Below are 23439 nucleotides of genomic sequence, written 5' to 3' on the forward strand. Positions count from 1 at the left end.
GAGGAGGCCCATGCAATTAGTCCACCTCTTCCTATCCCTGAGTTTATATTATTATGATATCAATAATTTTTAACATTTCTTTCATTATGCGGGGGGGGGGGCATAATGAAAGTCATTTTGGAAAGAAAAACTCTATTGATGCGCGAGTATCTACACGCTTTTCTTCATTTGAGAAATTCATATTTACAATTTTTGTTTATTTTAATTTACAAAGTTTGAATATGACAGCTTCACATTTCTGAGAGTAACGGCGATTGAACTTTCGTTTCCATGGCTAACTAAGTGAAATTAGTCAAGAAAGATAAGAATTGGCTATAACTCAGTAATTTTTCGAAGAAAACATATTATAGCTTAAAGCGCTAAAAAGCTTAAAAATGCCGCTTTTTATGAAGTCATGGCCAACTATGGTTTCCATTTAAAAAACATACGTTTGTGTGATATGTCAAAAATTACAGGCTTTAGAAAAAAACAGAGGACACGATCTCATTAAGGATGTGATTATCTACAACTTTTATCTGAAAACTTTTTGTCTAAAATAGCTTATAATAGAATTAGGGACAATTTTTAAAATAGCCGAAATTTGTTTTTTCCAAAATATCTAGTAAGCCATGAACTTTTTCATAAATCTGAAAGGCGCATATTTATGACCCCACAAAACTGCAATTCTTTCCCCATTTAACCGACTCTCTATCTCCAGTAGTTTCCAAGATACCCATAGAGAACATCGTAGGAAACTCACCCTGTATAAACCCATACATAGTTAACTTAAAAAATATTAGAAACTTTTTTAGTGAAATAAATAGATTGGTATGGACGTCATCTGCTTATTTTCTGTCATAGTTTGTCGAAATCTTACCTGAGAAAAAAAAACAGAGTATAATATTGATTTTGACTTTTAGGTTACCGATGCTGACATACCCAGTGAATTAGCAGACAGGTTGGCAGAAGAGAAGCGGATGGAACAGGTTAGGAGGAAGGAAAGGAATGAAGCGCATTTATATATGACAATACAGGTAAATAAATTAGAAAATTATATTTTTTTTGTAACAAAGTGGCAATGAAAAGAAACTCTCTATTCTTGTATTCACTTTGAACTTTTGAATCTATATGGATGGCTCAATCTAGAACAATAGTTACAATAGAAGAATGTAACCTAAGTTATACATATGTGCCCACTGTTATGTCGATTTCATTCGATAACACTGCATTTTTCAATATTATATCACCTTAAAAGGCGTAGTACATTTGAACTACTTTTATTATAATGCATTGAATAAAAAGATTAAGGAAGAAGTATAATGATATCCATGTATTCATGCATGGTCGACGGAAAGAGGACTCTAGGGTGGGTGTCCTTGACAGTTGTTTGTCATTTGACACATTTGAATTTGATTTGAGATTTTGTGGATTTGTCAGTCTTGATTGAGCCTATTTTTTATGTTATTTATTATTTATTCTACTACTGATAGTTGTTTAAAGTTAATAAATCTAGAGGGAAGTTTTTTGTGGTTAAACTAACAGTGACACTATTGAGATTTATCGAAAAATGAAAATTTTAGTCTTGGCCCTCTGAAATTTAAGTTTTTGCTCTAAAAAAATTATTCAACGTAAACAAGCTCTTAATTTTTAATATAAACCGTGCCGGAATCATGATACTTTTCCCATTTAAATAACATGGGATTTTCTGACCTTTTGCATTTAATTTTTTATCACCAAAGTAAATAAAATTACAGATATTCGATAATGACATATTCTAATACAAAATTTTACGCTCTACAAAAAAGGTCTCTTTGTTTTTTCCATTAAAACATTCCTTTAAAAGTTATTCGCGGTCAAAGTTTTGCACATAGTTTATAATCAAATTCAAAATCATTCACTGCAAATTCTAATTGCGCCTTTTGATTTTGACTAAAAAAAGATCTAGAGCCATACTTTTTTCAATAAAACAACATTTCTTTACCAAGTTTAATATGGAAAACTAATATTGCGCTATCTATGATCAATTGATCAAAACTATAATTTAATAAATCTAGAGGGAGGTTTTTTAATATTAAAAAAAAATGATTTGATTCAGTCCAACTTTTTTTGCAGGTTCTGTTGGAGGACCAGTTCGACGGACACCAGGGCAACGACCTGTACGACCCGGAGCACGCGCAGTTCCGCGTGTTCAAGATCCGGAAGCAGGCTCCGGTGGCGGAAATGATGGAAATGCTGGCGGACGCGTTCAAGTATCCCCCGGAGCAAATCAGGCCGTGGCCCTTCTCTCAGAGGTTGTAGTGTTGTTGATGTTTTATATAGTCGGTGTTGCTCGCATTTAGATTTAGATTTAGAGAAACGGCATTCGCTTTGTTCCCAGGTAACTTTTCGAACAGATTGGCTTATTACTCTGGACGGTAAAAAACATATGATATTTCTAATGCCCTATTTATAAAGCTTGATTTTCATGCATCTGTTATTCGACGATACGATGATAGATATTAATTTTATTGGTTGAATTTAAACACTTGGATTGGTTAGAAAACTACGCAGTTTTTCAATTTATTGCATTTCCAGGTCTACGTTCATCATACGATTTGCTTGTGATTGGTGTCATTTTATATTTTCATTTCCATAACGATTTCGCTGTTTTACTTATAGTCGTAAGAACTAGCTACGTTTTCGAGAGAATAGAATTTTAAGAAAGCTAGTTCTTTAATATATGTTTTGCTATGCTCTACTGAACAGAGTGCGGACCGCCCGCATGCCGGTAGACGTTGCGTTCACTACTGCGCTGTATTTCAGGAACTAAGGAGGCTAGGACAAACATGTGTAGCATATTTAGTTTCATAAAGAAGTAGAAAAATAATGTGAAAATCTCATTATTGTATCTCTATTCATAAACGAGAAATTCCATAAAACACGAAAATGGGATGTGCAGTAATTCTGTACAGATGTGATGCGCAGTAGTGAACCGCAGTAGTCTACCGGCAGCTGGGCGGCCGCACTTTGATCAGGAGAACATAGCAAAAGGTATATTAAAGAACCAGCTTTCTTAAAATTCTCGTTTTCCCACGTTGCTAGCTCTTGTACTATTAAGGTTAGATTAAATTTGTCAAAAAAGTGTCATAACGTCCGTTATCGTACGATCTTTCTTCGTTGACGGGCTGGAGTAAAAAATTTACGGATGAAAAGTGGCGCGAAAACGCTATGACCAATCAGAGCACCGTCCGTTAACCATGTCAACGGTTAACGGACATATGAAACTCAAGCTTAAGGAATAAGAAATACACCTACGGTAGGGAATGTATGCACCAAATTAAATTAACTTTTATGCAACAGGTATGTGAAGGTTTCAAAATTGACAGTAATAGCTATGCTAAAACTTGTGGATTATATTTTACCAGCGTTTTTTTTAAACTTCACTTGCTACCAGTTTATAATCTGGTTCTAAAACGTTACTGTGTACAAAGGTTTTGCCATTTCCACTCAGATTTTTAATTTTTCATACTTGCATTTCAGTAGGTACCAGTAGTGACACATTTTTTTAATTTGCTTGATAGAAATATTTTTTTGATTGTTATCTTTGAGTAGTTAAGAATATTAGTCCAGTATTATAGAAACATACCCTATCGACAAGTGAAGTCTTGGGTCGGTGTTTACATGTCTAGGAGTGAATCGCAATGGAGATAATAATTCGGAGAGAGAAAAACGCAAAGCATTTTTTCATCTGGCAGTGTTGCCATCTATCTTTATACAGGGTGGCGCACAGTCATTCGCTTTGGTTGATGATACGAAAACAGAAAGATGTAGAAAACAAAATATTTTATGGGTATATGTGGGAAAGCAATCTGAATAATTTAAAAGTATTTTGAAATGTACAGGGTATGTCAGAACTAAGATCTACACCAAAGTTATATTTTTTCTAATCGAACACCCGGTATTTTATGTCATATTTGGATCCTTGGACGTAAAATAAGGCATTTAATATAAGGGTTAAACATGTTTACAACCTTTTGTTTTTGAGATATTTAAATATGCATGCTATAATAAAAAATATTGTCAACACCCTGTACATTGCTTTTCAGAATTAATTCTTGTGCTGACTTTTAAACCAAATAAATAAACTTTACTGAAAAATTTGATTGCTGCTTCGTTTAATGTATACAGGGGTATCAACAATTGCTGGTCTATTTTAAATATTTATTTTGCATAGAAACTTTGTTATTTCAAATACAAGACCCTTTATTTTTTTAAATAAATCAAAGCAGATTCAAATGCTCTTTCAAATTATATTAGGGTTTTCTATACCTATCTAGCTTAGCTTTTGAATAAAGAGCAATTTTTCAATAAAATGGCTACCAAGAGGGCTAGTGTCGTCATGGAAAGTGTCTAGTGACAGTAGCTATTTTCAAAATCGGAATTAGTTTATGGACTTATTTCTATTTATACCAGTTTACTTTTATTTAATTTATCTACAATAGTTTAATAAATAATATTTATTAACTATGTATTTATTATTCTATCAAGAAAAACGAAGAAGTAGTTCTTTGATTTATTTTATGATGACTTGTAGATATATCGATTTTCTATAAAAGAGCCAATTACCGCAAATTCATTTGGAATATAAATATGTTTGAAAAAATTAAGTTAAAGTACGATGCATGCGCTATATTTTGTGATTGTATTTGAGTTTCATATACGGTACTTATAATGATTATTCTATTAGGTCGAATCAGACAATGAGACCTGGCGTGCTAGACCTGGAAGACTTACACAAGACAGTCCTCGACGCAGCTGAAAACGTTAATCCATGGAACATATTTTTAGAACTTCTACCTCCAGATTCCGGACAATCTAGTCTTCCAGCATTTGACAAGGTTAGGTTTCTTGCTTTTTAATTGTTGAATATTCTTTCAGCAATATTCAGTTGAGTATCAAAAACTTTGAAATAAATGGGTTAAAACAGTCATATTAACTATTAATTCTCGACTCCCTTTAGAAAAACATAACCTGCTTTTTAATTTTTTATGCAAAAGCGTAATATCTGTTATGATGTCAAACAGCGCCCTCTAGCTGTCACGAAAAAATCTATGGAAACAAAATTTATACTGGAGATCATTAGGGAAGAAAAGCTCTTTTAAACGAACCATAGTTTGTTTAAATCGGCCACCCCAAACTAGAGTTGTCCTTATTTTAATAAAAGCAAATTTAAAATTTCCTATTGATTACAATAGCAATATTAAAATACCGTATGATCGAATAAAAAAGGCGTCAGCGATGGCTATGAAATAATGATTGCTGTCATTTTATACAGGGTGTCCCACTTAAGATGGATACAAGCCAATATCTTAAGATAAGATATTGGATAAGATATCATAAGACGTACATTTTGTCAAGGGTAAGAAATGCGGTACTTCATAGACGTACGTTTTAATGGAGTTTGATATTTTTCGAGTGAAGAGTAAACTACCCTTAGGACAGTATTTATTTCCAATCTGATAAATTACATTGAATCCTCCTTACCTAAGATACTTAAGTTCTAATTTTGATAAATATTGATACAGGGTGTGTCATTAAAATAACACATTTTTATTTTTATTATTATTTTTTTAAGTACTTACGACGCCACTGGATAAACAACTGGTTTATTATCAACAACCAATTATCAATTAATAATCGTTTTTTTATGGTGGTTTGGTCGAAGATGTTGACTTTTAGTTCGTTATAGTTTTATAAATCTTTGTTTAGAGCATATTTTTCAAAGTTAATAGTGATTGTTTTAAATATCTAACTATTTGGATTTTTTAAAATATTCCTCAATAAAACGAATAAAAATCGTATATCAGATTCCATTGAAAACTGGGGTTTTAAATTATTTTGTAACTCATTTTATTCATTTGTATTAGCAAACTTAAAAAACAATTTTTTAAAGTAAACAAAATAAATTGAAAATATTTAGTTTTTTTGTATTGTATCTTAATTATTATGGAAGTTATCTGAAAACTTAAATCGATTATTAATTGATACTTGGTTATAATTGGTTATTGATAATATACCTGTTGTTTATCCAGTGGCGTCGTAAGTGCTTAAAAAAATAATAATAAAAATAAAAATGTCTTATTTTAATGTCGCACCCTGTATCAATATTAATCAAAATTAGAACTTAAGCATCTTAGGTAATGAGGATTCAATATAATTTATCAGATTTGAAATAAATACTGTCCTAAGGGTAGTTTACTCTTGACTCAAAAAATATCAAACTCCATTAAAACGTACGTCTATGAGGTATCGCATTTCTTACCCTGGGCAAAATGTACGTCTTATAGCCATACAGCCTCCCGCCAAAAATGAAAAAGATCGCTTAACAAACAATCAAGATAGTCTTGTATCCATCTTAAGTGGGACACCCGGTATATAAAATTATATGGGAAATGTCATCGATCATCGTTTTATAGCCATCGCTGACGCCGTTTTTATTCGATCATTCTCTCTTCACCTGCATATTTTTGAGAAAAATCCTGTTTTCTGATTGGCCTTCACAGATGCGCCTCCTAGCGGACATTCCTCGAACTTGAAAATAATATCCGGCTATTTCTCTTGGCCGATTTACTTATTACAATTTTGATCCTCATAGTTATACAATAAGTAGTTTCTGAGATACAGCCGGGGACATTTCTTAGTTAGCCATCCGGTACAGACTATATGAATATTTAATCATTTGCTGCAGTAATTGTAGAATTACATCAATACATTTCTTCTTGCTAAACGTAGTACTTTTAAATTTCTGTTACAGGAGACAGATGTAATGCTTTTCTTCAAAATGTACGATCCCAAACAGAAGAAAATCCACTATTGCGGTCACTCTTACGTACCTGTTACTAGTAAACTAAGTGATATTATCCCATTGCTCAATGAGAGAGCCGGGTTTGCGCCCGACACAGAGTTGCTACTTTACGAAGAAATTAGACCAAATATGATCGAAAAGATTACAAACTTCAGGGAACCTATAGAAAAGGTAAGTCGTAGAATAAGTAGGACTAATTTTAGATCATTTTGACAGTGGAATAAATCTAATTCTACTCTTTGAATAAAGAGATTAAGGAAGGAGTATAGTGCTATAGTCGCGCTTGAAAGATCCTTGACAGTGATAGATGTATCTGTCATTTTAATTTCAAAGTAGTTTATTTTACTTTACAATTGGAACGCATAGCAGGAAATTAATATATTTAAAATTTGAGGGACAAGTGATTACTTCAAAATATTGTGAAAAAAACTGTATAAAACTGAAAAAATCTAAAGGAGTTATTTTATTTAAAAAAAAACGGTATGTGTTAATACAAAACAAACAAGAACAAAACACCACATACTAAAAAAAATATAAAAAATAACTATTTCTTACTTTCGAGCTTCCAGAAAATTCCCGCATTTATTATTATATTTATCAATATAACTTATTTACAAATACAAATTTGTAATATTCCGCTGGAATAAATAAAACAACATAAATAAAACAAACGATTTTATTAATAATATAACACTTACCAAATTTTCTACCTTAAAGGTTGATTAATTAACTTTAATCTTAATTTTTTAAACCAGTACCTTTTGACATTATTTGTCTGCAGTACTAAAGTCCATAATTTACCTATCGTGTGATGTCGATATTTTACAGCTACTCCACTTTTTAGTATATGTTTAGTACGATCGTTGTACCATATACGAGATGCACTTATCTATGACGAGATGGTATACAAACTTTATTGATGGTAACTATATTGGTGTATAAAGCTTGATTTTCATGCATCCGTTGTCCGACGATACGTTGCTACGATATTAATTTTATTGGTAGAATTTAAAGACTTTGATTGATTAGAAAATAACGCAGTTTTTAAATTTATTGCATTTTCATGCCTCTGTTTTTCGGATATACGTTGGTGTCATTTTATATTTTCGTTTCCATAACGATTTTGCTATTTTACTTATATTTTTATTAAGGTTAGATTAAATTTGTCAAAAAAGTGTCAAAACGTCCTTTATCGTACACTTTATCCAGACTTTATCGTATGAACGGATCCGTTGACGGGCTGAAGTAAAATATTTACGCTATGACCACTCAGATCACTGTCGGACCATCGTATCAACGTATAACGGATGCATGAAAATCAAGCTTAAGACTTTCTGCCTGGGCACCGGGTGTTAACTATAAACTGTGCTCTGGATCTACAGTTAATTTTCTCTCGATTTTTCCTCCACTGGACTTCAAAAGACACAAAATACACGTAATAACACGAATCAAAATGCATCATCTTCGAAAACGCAGGGTATTTGACATAAGTTGACACAAAATTATAACCTATAATTTGGCAAGACTTTGATAAGCCTCAAAAATCTAAAGGCGAATTCATACACATCGGCGTCCGTTTGTCGTTCATCCTTCCGTCAAAGCAACAAAATTTAAACATGATCTAACATTTTTGAAATAAACCAATAAAACTGGTTAAAAACAACAAGAGACGACGCATGACGAATTTATATTTAAACCCATCCATAGTTAACTAAAAAAATATTAGAAACTTTTTTTAGTAAAATAAATAGATTGGTATGGACGTCATCTGCTTTTCTTCTGTCATTGTCTGTCGAAATCTTACCTGAGAAAAAAACAGAGTATATCCATTTATCCATGCATGGTAGACGGAGAGAGGGCCCTAGGGTGGGGATCCTTGACAGTTCTGTTTGACGATTTATTTGACACATTTGAGTTTGATTTGAAATTTTGTGGATTTGTCAGCCTTTATTGAGCTTATTTTATGTTATTATTTATTCTATTACTGATAGTTGTTTAAAGGTAGTAAATCTAGAAGGAAATTATGGAAGAACTTAAATTAACAGTGACACCATTGCGATTTATCTAAAAAGACTGTAAAATAGTTGGTTGTGTAGCGTGCGGTAGATCTCGGTTAAAAATCGAGGGAAATAATGGAATAATTTTTTGCTAATAAGTGACTATATAATATATATAAGTGTAGTAAACCGATCATTTATGAAATTCGCCTAAAATTAACTAATTATATATTTTTTCTTGCATTTTTGCTTTTATTTACTACTTGTTAAAGATTACTGGTCAAAGAATTTAGATACGTCAATTTGACTTACCTGCTTCGGTAGCGTATCGGATGTTTGTGTTAATAAATAATTATTATAACTTATCTATTTTTATTAGAATTATATATTTTTGTAACAATTTTAATAACTACCAACATTTATCGACAACATAAAATAAAACAACAAATTATTGATTCTACCCGTCTACCCTACATCATATTTTTACACGTTTTGGATAAAATTAGTCGATCTAAGATTTTTTATATGCTCCTTTCTTAATCTTTTTATTCAAAGATTCTACTTTACGTTTAGCAAATTACAAATATGTCAATGTATATGAATATAAATAAATATTTAAGATATTAGAAGAATTAATGGACGGCGATATAATTATATTTGAAAAAGACGAAGGAGATGTAAATTCAGATTTGCCCACGTGTATGGATTATTACAAAGATCTGTTTTATAGAGTAGAAGTTACTTTTGTCGACAAAACAATACCCAATGATCAAGGTATAGCTAACTGCTTTGCTTTTGCATAATTTTGGTATACGTGATTGTTTATTCTAGGATTTACTATGGAGTTGTCACAAAGAATGACGTATGATCAGTTTGCCAGGGCTGTTGCACAGAGGGTAGGCACTGATCCTTATTTGTTGCAATTTTTCAAATCTCAAAGGTAAGTAGAGTATTTTTAATTTAAAAAATGTCTATAGGCTTGGTGCATTCTCCGACGGTGCTGCCACCATCGGAGAATATCGTAAACAATCGGCATATACAATTTATATACAAATACACAGATTAAATAGCGGGTATACGAAAAATTTATTAAATAATTATTCTAACAGTGTTAGGAAGTATAATTTGTGAAAATTCCAAAAATAAAAATAAAAAAGTTAATATTTTGATATCTTCAGAAGATCTAACTTGTATTATAATTTATTATTACAGCAAAAAAAAAACTTTTTAGATGAGTTCAACCAGGGTAGCGAGCATAGTTTTACGCGCCGGTTTTGCTTGATGGGGTCATAACTGGGGCTATTTCGGCTATAACGATTTTTTTAAAGGTACATCATTATAATTTTAGAATATGTTCATAAAACATTCAAGCGCTAGTTGATTAAAAAAGTATACCATTAATATTGCAAATTATATGTTATCCTCTCATAGTATACTAAAGGCTTGAGTCGAGATTTCCGTATGTAAGAAGAGTACAATGCGTTTATAATGTACTCAACAAGAGAGAACAGTAAACACGTTGCCAAACGTATGAAACAAACCGAGAAACTGTGCACATTGCTAAGAGACGTAGAAGGGGATATAGCAGATTTGTCGCAGTCCACCGTTCGACCCAATCAGTATCTCTGTCGGTACTTAAAGTTTTAGGGAAATGTGTACGTCATGCGTTCAGCTTTACTTAGATTTAATTACGTCTCTTGATACTTTATTTGTTTATTTATTAACGAGTCGTAATTTTCCCTGCAGCTTGAAAATTTTTAAGTGCAAGTTAGAAACACTTGCATTTTTGGTAAAAATAAGTGGAATTGAGTTGGTGTTCGACAGTGGTCGCGCTATTAGAACTCTGAATTCAAAAATCGATATCTCGAAATCTATTAAAAATAATTGATTGAAGGTTTTTCGAAATTATCGCGATTACTGACGTTTATCGTTATAAAAAAATGGACACCCTAACGATATCCTTATAATTCCATTTCAGATGCTCAGAAACATATCTAATGATTTTATTTAGTTATCTTTTCGAAAAAAAAATCGTTTAAAAATAAGCGGTTTGCAATCGTGATTTTACTTCGTTTGATAGGGAAAGGCGTACCGGCAACGCCGCAACAGCGCACCGTCGTATTTCTCTCACTCCGACTTAATAAGATCTAAAAGTAACAGTTGCCAGCACGGTATGCCTATTTAATTTTTTGATTATGTAATGAGTAATGAGCACTTTGTTTACTCACTTGTTTCGTCGAACTGCTTGAATCGATTTTTGCTTTTGATCAAATCGATGTGAAAAGCTGTGAAGCTATAAAATGTTGTTTCGGGAGAGTTAACTATCGGGGAAAGTTGAGTTATTGAATGTTATTCCACCCAACAACGCCCTAATTACGCCCTCCTTAACGCGTTAACATTTTTTCGGCAATTCTATTAACATTTGAAATTGTCACCAAACCAAACCAAACACAACACGACGCCTAGTTCGGGTTCTTTTTCACTTATTTTTTACTGCCCGAAACAGCGTTACATCGCACAAACCTCGTACCTTGAGTGTTTTATAGTTTCAATAGTTGCACTAGTAAAAAATGAAATATTTAAATATTATAACAAAGCCACGGTAAAGTCCGGTTAATCTCGAGAATAACACAAAACAAAACAACCAAAAACATATCCTAACCTAAATATTAACACATTAATGTCGACATATATCATATACATATACATATATATATATATATATATATATATATATATATATATATATATATATATATATATATATATATATATAAGCAGAAAGTAGTCTCGACTGACTAGTGAGAAAGAAAATCTGGGATTTAGAGGGGTTGCAGTCGGTTGCAGTACCGACTGCAACCCCACTAAATCCCTAAATCCCAGATTTTCTATATATATATATATATATATATATATATATATATATATATATATATATATATATATATATATATATATATATATATATATATATAATATTTCTGAAATTTCTGATTTCTGCCATATATAGCGCTGAGGTCGGAATTTTTTGAAATCAACTGGAAATGCACCAAGCTTATAGAACATCAAACGCCAATAGTTTCTTTTGAGATTATATTTTTTTTATATAGACCATTGGGTGATCGTTAATTTAAAAGTAATAACTTAAAATATAATTTTAGTTATAAAGATAGTCCTGGACATCCACTAAGGTGTACATTCGAAGGCACCCTGAAGGATTTGCTGATCTATAGTAAACCAAAGGTACCGAAAAAGATTTTCTATCAGCAGCTCAGCATTAGGGTTAACGAATTAGAGAACAAGAAACAATTTAAGTGCGTGTACGTCCACCCCAATATGAAGGACGAAAAGGATCTAATACTTTACCCGAATAAAAACGGAACGGTTGCAGATTTGTTAGACGAGGCCAAGAAACAGATCGAGTTCAGTGAAGGTAGTACTGGAAAATTAAGGTAAGTTTTTATTTATAAAGGAAAGTAGTTATTTATGGTTCACATTTTGAGGGTCGCCCTTTGGAAATGACTACAACTTTTGATTTTTAAATGGCACCCTCCGTATTTGTAGTCGACCATACCAATAGGTATGGTAGGCTATCAAGATCGGCAAAAAAAAGTTTTTTAATTTCACTCAAAATGAGTTATTTGGGCCATAAATGACCTAAATACAAAATATTTTCATGGTGTCTGTCTGTCTGTCCGTCTGTAACACGATAACTCAAAAACCGCTAAACCGATTTTAACCAAATTTGGCACAAAAATGCTGTGGCACCTGTGAATCTGGCCTTTAGTTTTTGGTGGGGGTGGGGGGTTGGTAAGGGGGTATGGGAGGGGGTTATAAATTTAAAAAAATTGTAACTCCAAAATTACAGTAGCTAGCGAAACGCGGTTTTCAATTTAAGATTAGGAATAATATTTGCAACAAAATTTGTAATAACATCAAAATCAGTCAAAGTCGCAGTTTTTGAAATAAAAAAATTAGAAAAATTCCTTTACTTTGAAACTAAAAGAACTGCCTACCAACTTTTTATTAACATATTTTAGTATGGGCGGCTATACGTGCCTCCCGGCGCCAATTTTTTATTATTAACTTTTGAGAAGAATGCATTCTTTATAATAATCCAAGAAAATGGGCCTTCAAATACGAAATTTTGGTAAAAACTTGAATTTTTGATACTTCTTGTTACTTTAGCGTGTCTAACTAATTTCTTAAAAATGAATAATAAAAGAGGTTCAGAGACAAAATACTTATTAATGTTTGTATTGTTATTTTGTAGATTAACAGAAGTAAATTGTAATAAAATATCTATGGGCCCGAAAGAAGACACGTTACTGGAATCTTTAGGCATCGTAAACACGAAAGTATACCGGATCGAGGAAGTTCCACGGTAAGCAAGTATTGTTATATTTTTCTTAATATAACAAATAAGATGTTTTTTTATCCCCCTGAAATGGCTGATTTAATACTTAGAGAATCTTTATTGTCTAACAGCGAACTTATTGAGATTTATTAGAATTTGAAATGTTGTTTCGGGAGAGTTGAATATCCGGGATAGTTGAGTTATTGAATGTTATTACACCTCTACAACCCCCTAATTGCGCTCTCCTGTACGCGTTAACATTTTTTCGGCAGTTTTATTAACATTTGAAATTGTCAGAACATAACGCGACGCCCAGTTCGAGTTCATTTTCACTTAATTTTTACTACCCGAATGAAAGTTACATCACACAAACGTCGTACCTGAGTATTTTATAGTTTCAATAACTGCACTAGCAAAAAACTAAAATACTTAAATATTTTGATAAAGCCACGATATCAATATTATTTTCATGCGATCAACATGAACTGTAACCGGGACGGCGGGCATGAAATACATAGCGAAAATTTCCGATTTCTGCCGCATAGAGCGCTGCGATCGGAATTTTTTGAAATCAACTGAACTGCAAAACCTATGAGGAACATTGAACGTTACGTTATCATTATTTATCTAATATCCGTTGCAGGCTGCGCTAAGGTTAGTTTATATTAGGTTTATTGCAACCAACATTTCGAGATCGTTTTGAGATCGTACTCGAATGGGTTTTCTTACACTTTGTTAGCATGCGCGTACTTCAAATAGTTTCGTGACGGTGCAAAAAGTATCAACGTTTGAACGCTTTGTGGATTGTTTTCGGGACTGTCAATAGTGTCAAGCGTGCGTGTATCGATCGGTTTTTTGTTTTTGTTCAGAATTTCATAACATAACCCTATTATTTTTGTTTGTAATTTGCAATAATAATAATTATTATTCTTAAAATGGAGAATCAGAATCCAGTAATTGTTGATAAGTGTTGTTTCAACTGTATACTCACTAACTCACTTACCTATCCTCACTTTTATGATCCTGTTATGCGTAGTTTCCTGTTATTTCATTGCAGTGGTAGAATCTTTGAACATTATTTTATAAATAAAAAATCAATTAAAATTTCCGAACGATTTACTCCACACAAACTCACAAAAGTATAACGCATACATATTCGAATTCGTAAAAAAACAAACCTAACCAAGACAGAAACATCAGCCGGACGCCGGACCAGAATCAACTGTTAAAAATCTATAATCCCTGTCAATATGCTTTAATGCGCAAGTCAATAGGATCGTCCGATAACCGTCAAATCTCGTTTGGAACACATTTGAATTACTGCGCACGAGCGTGGTCGTTCGGTGACGGTTCTGCGGCGGATTGGAACAAACCTATTGTTTATGCAATTTCTAGTACGTAAATTAGTAATTGACCGTGTTCCGATTTTATTAATTACAAGTAAGCTCGTTTGGCCTATATTCAACATTCAAGCTGGTTGTGTTCCGATTTATAATTTTAGGCGCGAATACCAGTTTTAGTACAAAACATTTTAGTAACAAACGGATTTGATAACAAATGGGTCGCAAAATTGTACACAGTATTTGCCGGAATGTTACAATGATACAATGTTGGACAAAGTGGCCTGTACATTGTCGTCTAACACGGCGTAGGAGTACTGGGACTTTAAGAAGAACCACTGATCGCGAAGAAAGACTTAGTGCCTTTGGTGACCGCTTCAGCACAAGCAGCGCAATCGAACATGAGTGGAGGGTAGCTACGGGTCAGCAGGCATCCATGAGGTCGACTAATCGAAGAATTAGAGCTTATGGACTACAGTCATACCATCCGCGATTGGTTGTGCCATTAACATCAAACATAGACAGCATGGTATCAGAACGGCCTCGTTTTAATCAGGAGTAGAGCCGGGTTGTTTTCAGTGACGAGTCACTTTTGTTTGTGGATTTACGATGGTCGTAGAAGAGTCCGTCTCGGACATGGAGAAAGGCACCAACTTCAATTTTTCATCGATTGTGAGACTTATGATTCTTACAGTGCCATATTCTATACAGAGCGTCGGCTACCTCTCGCATATACTTGTGATGTGTGTCATCAATGTTTCACAAGTACATGGGACTTACAGTTTATCGCCGAATCCGAACGGCACTATTTGAGAGGCTGTACAAAGTAACTATATCGACTCCAAACTGCATTCTGTGAAGCCGAGCCGGTGAAATGGGTATATAAATCTTCTGAAGGAATTTGCATAAGTCGCTCAGATAGGCCTGCTCAAGCTTAATGCGCAAGCCTGGATTTTGAATTATCGATCGGATAACTAGACCAATAAGAGACTAGACGCTAGCACCAGCTGTTCGTTCGTACGGCTTCGTCCAACTTCGTACCGATAATTGGCTAATCCTCAGAGTAAGGGCTAATCGATTTTCGGAGTTGCGCTATTGCGCCAGTGTCTGCCTAGCAGACGAACTTACGTGAAATATACATGAACCGGTTATCTAGGTGTCTCTAACTTGGCTTCAACTCCAACACATTGGAGGGATAGGCAATAATCTGTATAGAGTTTATAAGTATATGTACTCAAGGTGGTTTGCCATTGCCTTCCTTGAGGTGGCGGCTCGCTGGTCGCTCTATTTAGATAAATCAATATTTTGATTTAAATAAAAAAGCGACCGTACTGGCTGGGGATCGAACCCAGTACCTCTCGCACCGCAGATCGACACACTATTGCTTGGACTACGGCCGGCCACAGCGTTATGATTAGTAGTGCTATTACAGTTTTTTGGAAGCAGGTCACCTCCAGTTTTTTTTTGACAGAAACATGAACGCTCAATCTTACATCAATAACGTGTTACTGCAAGATCCAAATTTCCAGGAAGATAATGCCAGATCACATACCGCAGCAGTTACTAGAAACTTTCTCTGACAAGCTAATGCAACCCTTCAGCCGTGACCCGCACATTAGGGTTATTTAGAGATAACATTAACCTGGGAGGACATACCAGAAGAAGATATCGATCATCTAATACGCAGCATGCCACAAAGAGTTACAGAATATCATAACTTGCATGGACATGCGACTCACTATTGAATTGTTAAGAATTCCTTTCAATAAATTTTTTTGAATTGTCGATAAAATCGATTATTACTCATATTTATCCCAACTTCTTCCCAAAATATTAATAAAACATGTTTTTATTTACTGGGTGTTGCAATTTCTATGTCACACAGTATATTTCCGAGGAATTTTTGATTTATTGAATTTATTTCAAGTTTGAGAATGAAAAATCTTCATTTTTCGAACTCGCGCATAGGTATTTTTAATTAATAGGGTACAATTTCCAGTCAAAACCTCGAAGAATCACCGCAGAAGAAGCAGAAAGAATCACGAAATCCAAGTGTGACTTGCGTTACTAAGGAAACTCCTTTTACAACACAACATACAGAAGCAAACTGCGACTCTACTGGAGTCACAGTACAAGTACACGATGCTTCTTCAACTGAACCAACACCAAAACCAGATTTGCAAATATTTGGTGACTATGTAGCGAGTCAGTTAAAAGGGATTAGGGATGAAGAACTTTTAAATGAAGCACAATATGAAATTAATAAGATTTTGTACGAGACAAAACGAAGATGGCTAGGCATTAATTTAAAGAATAAATAGTTTTACAAATAAATGTAATTTGTATTGTGTTATTAATTATAAAATTTATGTTTTGCTATATTTCGTATAATGTAATTTAAGTTGAAATAAAGGGAAATTATAAAATCTTGAAATACCTTATTGGAATTGACCTTACCCTAATTTGTATGTGTTATAGTCAAATGTCTTTCACAATTCATAATTTAATAAAAAATACCTTCAGATAGAGCTAATACTGAATGTCTTAAAACTTTAATAATTGTGTTACAATGACGAGCATTTAATTTGTAGATGTGTTGTCTTTATATTTAGTTATTCTCACTAATAGCTTGATTTAATATATTTCTTCTCATTTTTTGATTTCATTGGTATAGTAAAGTAACAAGAGTTTTTTACCTTTTGATATTTGGCATCGTGTATTTTCATCGTGCATCCTTTAGCTTAGCTCAACCTGAAAAGCAAAGTCAGGAGAACTGTCAAAACTATAGGCTTGGTGCATTCTCCGCCGGTGCTGCCACTATCGGATAATATAGTAAACAATCAGTATATACAAATACACAGGTTTAAATAGCAAGTATACGAAAAAAAGTTTATACAATATAATTATTCTGAAAATGTTAGGAAGTATAATTAATTTGTGGAAATTCTAAAAAAAATAAAAAAAAATATTTTGATATCTTCAGAAGTTCTAACTTGCATTATAATTTATTATTGAAGCTAATAAAACTTTTTAGATGAGTTTAATTACGGTAGCGAGCATAGTTTTACTTACCGGTTTTGCTAGTGGGGACATAACTTGGGCTATTTCGGCAATAACGAGATTTTTTGACGGTACATAATTATAATTTTAGAAGATATTCATAAAAAAATTAAGCACTAGTTGATTTAAAAAAAAAACAGTATACCATTAATATTGTAAATTATATTTTATCCTATTATATATGTCTGTTTAATTTTTTGATTATGTAATGGGCACTTTGTTTACTCACAAACTGTTGTTTCGTCGAACTGCTTGAATCCATTTTTGCTTTTGATGAAATCGGTGTAAGAAGCTGCGAAGCTATAAAATGTTGATCGGGAGAGTTGAATATCCATGAAAGTTGAGTTACTGAATGTTATTGCAACCAACAGACACAGTTAGGCAGGGATGTGTTTTAGCGCCTCTCCTATTCAGCATATTCATGGCAGCGCTCTCCATTATAGTGGACAGCAAACTGCAGGAGAGAGGATTGGGCATTAGATACAGATATGACGGCCGTCTGTTCAACATAAAAGACTGAGGGCAAAAACACGTACAAAATTCATCACAGAACTTCAATACGCTGATGACTGCGCTCTAGTTGCAAACACCTTACAACAATTACAAGAAAGTTGAACACATATACCTGGGCATACGAGGCTTTGGGCCTTAAGCTAAACATCGACAAAACTAAAATCATGTGCACTCCCCGGGAAGATCACAACAAGGCTATAAAAATCGGAGCAGAACTATTGGAATATGTGGCGGAATTCAATTACCTTGGCAGTTTGATTTCGAAAATGGCCAATATTGACTCATTGAGAGCATTCTGGAAATTAAAAGACAGGGTTTTCTACAATCATGACTTGAGTACAAAAACGAAACTGGCAGTGTACCGAGCAATTATAATCCCCACCATGTTATATGGGAGCGAAACCTGGGTGCCGCACCGCCGACACATGAACGCATTAAACAAGTTGCAACAAAGACACCTTAGACAACTCTTAAGAATCCTGTGGTTCTATCATGTCTCAAACGTATCGGTCCTTGACAAAGCTAACTGCGAGAGTATTGAAGTCATTGTTACAAAATCCCGTTTAAGATGGACTGGTCACGTATGCAGAATGCAAGAAAACCGCATACTAAAATCTCTGCTTACGGTGAGCTTGTTTGTGGACGGTAAGAGGAGGCCGGGTGGACAACTCAAAAGGTACAAGGACATTTTCCACGAAAACTTAAAAGGGGATTAACATGCAGAATCATTGGGAAGAAGCAGTTCACAATAGAACTCAATGGAGAAGAATTGTAAACTCAGTTAACAGCGACAACCAAAAAGTAAAGAGGCAACAAAGCAATGAGATTTATGAATGTCCGGAGTGCGGTAGGCAAATAACATCACGTATCGGGCTTTTCAGTCACAGAAAAGCTCATGAAAGAAAACGCCTTGCGTGACCACCATTTGATGCGTGTCGAGTACTCGTCAGCGAGTAATGGCAGTATGTATGTATGCACCCAACAACCACGTAATTGCGCCCTCCTTTACGCGTTAACAATTTTTCGGCAATTTTATTAACATTTGAAATTGTTAGAACACAACGCGACCCCCAGTTTGAGTTCTTTTTCACTTAATTTTTACTACCCGAAACTCCGAAACAGCGTTACATCACACAAACCTCGTACCTGAGTATTTTATAGTTTTAATAACTGCACTAGCAAAAAAGCTAAAATACTTATATATTATGACAAAGCCACGATTTCAATATTATTTTAATGCATGAACTGTAACCGGAACGGCGCGGCGTGAAATACATAGTGAAATTCTGATTTCTGCCGTATATAGCGCTGCGGTCGGAATTTTTTGAAGTCAACAGAAATACACTAAGCCTATACCTCGTGGATATACTGCAGTTTACTACTACTGCTACTACTACTAGTTTCCTACAATTAGACACCAAGCTCAATATGAATTTTAAGCTGATGGATAATGGCAAATCATTTATTTCTAATTAACAATATACAGAATTGGAATGTTAAAAAAAAACAAAGATAAAATCTATACAGGGTGAGTTTTCTACGATGTTCTCTATGGGCATCTTGGAAACTACTGGAGCTAGAGAGTCGGTCAAATAGGCAAAGAATTGCAGTTGAAAAATCTGACAATAACGCATAGAAGAAATGTAAAAACCTTCTTGTTATCTCTCCTTACATTAGGGTATCTTTACATTCTTCTTCTTCTTCGTCGTCTCTTCATGTCTGAAGAATCGTGACATTATGGCTATGTGCAGCTGGTGATTTTGGTCTTCCATCTTCCGCCTTTCGGAGATTTGATTGAAATGGATGACCTGTAATATTTGCTATTTGGTCAAGTCATCTTGATGGTGATCGTCCTCTGGGTCTTCGGCCTTCTACTTTGCCTTGTGCTATGCGTTTTTCAAGGTTCTCTTCACTTCTGCTAGTGATATGACCGAAGTATTGCAGGATGCGCCTACGGCAGATGGTGGATAATCCATCTGTGATACCGAGTTCATTGAGAATTGACTGGTTCGTTCTTCGAGCTGTTCATGGGATACGGAGCATTCTCCTCCAGCACCACATCTCAAATGCATCTATACGGTATCTATCAGCGCTCTTGACGGTCCATGACTCAGGCCCGTATAGGAATATGGAGAACACCAAAGATCGAACAAGGGTCTTTTTGGTGTTTTCAGTTATATTCCTATCTGCCCATATTTTTCTTAGGCTCATCATAGCCGTCCGTGCCATTGCTATACGCCTTCTTATCTCTGCTTCACAGCCCCCATTATTTGTTATTAAAGATCCTAAGTATATAAGTGGATCTAAATTTCTATATTAGGGAGAAGGTTGTGTAATCGAACTACATGACTTCTATCAATCTCCACATTATCATACACGTTAACTTCTAGACCACTGATTTAAGATGACCAGATCTGTATTTATTAATTTGTTTTTATATTTCTGAGATACAATGTTCTAATGAATTTTTGACGTTTATGAAATTAGTGTTAAAAATAATAACGATGATGATATGATAGATGAATGAAAAAATTGTTATTTTCAGAGATGAGCTGATCTTAGCAGACGACGAAATGCTTATATCGTGCGCCCATTTCCACAAAGAAGCATTTTCCACTTTCGGTGTTCCTTTCCTTATTAAAATTAAGCAAGGCGAACCTTTCAGTAAAGTTAAAGGTAGGTTCCACTGAGTGAAAGCGATATTTTATCGATTGACCAAGTACACGAAAACAAAATTTTAGAGAGGATACAGAAGAAATTGGCTGTGCCGGAGAAGGAGTGGGAGAAGTTCAAATTTGCAATAGTAACGATGGGCCGAGCTCAGGTCATTACAGAAGACGAATACGTAGTTAATTTAAACGATTTCAGGCAACCTCCTACACAAAGTGAGTATACAAACTATGGTAATCGCAAAACAATTTCAGATGCACGTGATCAACTTTGAGTGACAGGCGATGGCGACAGCGCTGCCCAATTGTGATGGATTTATGAGATCTTAATTTAAAATTGACAAACAACGTTTTATTTTTAATTTAATTATTTTTAACTAATATTTTAGTGATTAATTGCTTTATTTGTTCTATAACTTATTTTACTTATTACATATCGGCAACAACTAATCCATTATGAAGATTATTATCAGCGTTATTATGGGTTATTTATTTATTGTTGTACATCTTACAACGTCATAAGTGATAATAACAAGTAAGAAGGTGCTATTAATGCACAAACTAATAATCACAGAATTTAATAAAAACTAACTTTGAAAGTGGTATAACGTGCTTATCAATCAAACTTACTTTTCTGACTGCAGTCAAGGGTAATAAAGGACCTTTATTGTCATGTTCTCGTACAAAATAGTTTTAAAAAACAGGGAAGCTACAAGATCCTATGCTTCAGCTTATTTTCCAACACACTATTTCAAGAAATGAAATACAAAAACTCGAAAATTTAGTTCTTAAAAGAACTGTTTATGCTTAAAACTGCAATTTTTAAAAAAAATACTATGAAAATAGGCAAAAAACGAGAATTACAAAGATTCAACAACACGATATTATACAAAATAATGACTGACATTAGGATAATTGTCAAATAATAAACGACAACCTTGCTGAAGACGGCGCAATGTGACCAACATAGCGATAATAAAATTCGGTTTAAACTAATTTTTGCAGCTTTAATCTAAATAAAAATCTGTTACAATCATTTGCTCTATAAAGTAAAATGAAAAGCTGCTCGGTATCTTAAATTGTACAACAAATTTAAACATTTTTGGCAAAATTTCAGGTTTATAGACTTTAATGTCAATGTCGATATGATTGATGACGTGCATAGGAAAATGTTTTGCGATTACAATAACTATCTATTAGTTATTATTATCTTAGTCTATTCTAATTATTATCAAAACAAGTAACCAAAAAAAACCTAAAATATCAGGGTTTTTAGACTGTCTAAGTTAATTATTTTTTTTTTAATATTAGTAATATTGATTTTTCTGAATATTAGTAACAATTATTTTCTTAAATATTAAAAATATAATAATCATATTCTAAAAGTTTTGAATAGAGTTCAAGGCTAGAGTTTGATTTGTTTATAAATTTTATATTTTAAGTACATTATTTTTTATTAAGAAATAGATATAAAGATTTATTTTGATTTTACTAGCGTGTACCCGCGACTTCGTTTGCGTCGTATTAATCATTTGTAATGGTGATAATAAAGCAAAGCAAGAATTTCCATTAACATACAAACTGGAGCTGGATAAAATTTTCTCACATTTATGTCAGCATGAGAAAAAATAATATGGCGATATTATTATATTTTGGCAGTTACTGAATATGAAAGATAAAAATCATTTTCACCCCATTTTACCTCCTTAGGGGTAGATTTGAAAAAAGTCCTGCAATAACAAAAGATATAAAAAAGTACTTGAATAGCCTTAGCCTACTTCGCTACTTTAGCCTACTTCTTTATAAACCACGTTTTTTGTTGCATTTTCTGACTGTAAAATAGCCAAGCTATTACGCGAATTTAAGCAGAATCGTGGTTAATCAATTACCCAACTTTTTGGAACACAAGTATGATTTTTTAAAAAATTTCAAAATATGTAAAAAAACAAAATAAATTATACGTGTCCAAGCGTTTTTCCGAAAGACTAACCGTTTTTTAAATAACAAATATTGTAATATTTGAGGGGCGTTTTCCCCCTCTTGGAATTTGAGATTCGAGAAACCCCTCCTTATCGAACCTCTACACCCCACAGTCAGTCCGTTTGCCAAAAATCAGCTTTAAACCGCAAGCAGTTTAAGCAGAATCGTGATTACTCAATGGTCATATTTTATGAAACACCCTGTATAAATTTTTAAAAAAATCTTAAAATATGTAAAACAACAAAATAAAATATACGTGTTTAAAAGTTTTTCCGAAAAACTCACCGGTTTTTTAATAAAAAATATTCTAATATTTGAGGGGTGGTTTTAACCCCTTAGAATTCGAGTTTCGAAAAATCCCTTCTTACCGAACCTCTACACCCTAAAGTCAATCCGTTTTCCAAATATCAGCTTTTTACGTCAAACGCTTTAAGCAAGATCGTGATTAATCAATGACCAGATTTTTTGAAATACCCTGTATACTTTTTTAAAAAACCTTAAAATATTTAAAAAAAATAAAATATACGTGTTTAAGCGTTTTTTCGGAAACTTGTAATATTGTAATATTTGGGGTGGGTTTCACCCCTTTGGAACTGGAATTTCGAAAAATCCCTTCTTATCAAACCTCTACACCCTAGAATCAACCTGTATGCCAAAATTGAGCTTCTTACGTTGAGTGATTTGAGCAGGATCGTGATTA

At 33.5% G+C, this 23439-nt stretch overlaps 1 protein-coding gene across 6 annotated transcripts in view; it reads left to right on the forward strand.

Annotated features, from left to right (window-relative positions):
* The window catches only part of LOC115881779 (ubiquitin carboxyl-terminal hydrolase 7), a 49366-nt gene that overhangs the window by 22799 nt on the left and 3128 nt on the right, over positions 1-23439 (forward strand). For 4 of the 6 annotated variants that reach the window (XM_030899422.1, XM_030899424.1, XM_030899427.1 and 1 more), the window contains 10 exons: positions 900-1013; positions 2092-2273; positions 4706-4856; positions 6773-6994; positions 9441-9594; positions 9652-9760; positions 11982-12272; positions 13094-13204; positions 20636-20766; positions 20832-20975. In XM_030899422.1, coding sequence (XP_030755282.1) covers positions 900-1013; positions 2092-2273; positions 4706-4856; positions 6773-6994; positions 9441-9594; positions 9652-9760; positions 11982-12272; positions 13094-13204; positions 20636-20766; positions 20832-20975 — 1609 coding nt within the window. Of the gene's footprint in view, positions 1-899; positions 1014-2091; positions 2274-4705; positions 4857-6772; positions 6995-9440; positions 9595-9651; positions 9761-11981; positions 12273-13093; positions 13205-16516; positions 16945-20635; positions 20767-20831; positions 20976-23439 lie in introns of those variants that run through there. The other 2 variants (XM_030899423.1, XM_030899426.1) reach the window with 2 other exon arrangements.

This window comes from Sitophilus oryzae, unplaced genomic scaffold (assembly GCF_002938485.1).
Source record: "Sitophilus oryzae breed Bouriz unplaced genomic scaffold, Soryzae_2.0 scaffold_173_pilon_pilon, whole genome shotgun sequence".
In the NCBI taxonomy this organism is placed as follows: domain Eukaryota; kingdom Metazoa; phylum Arthropoda; class Insecta; order Coleoptera; family Curculionidae; genus Sitophilus; species Sitophilus oryzae.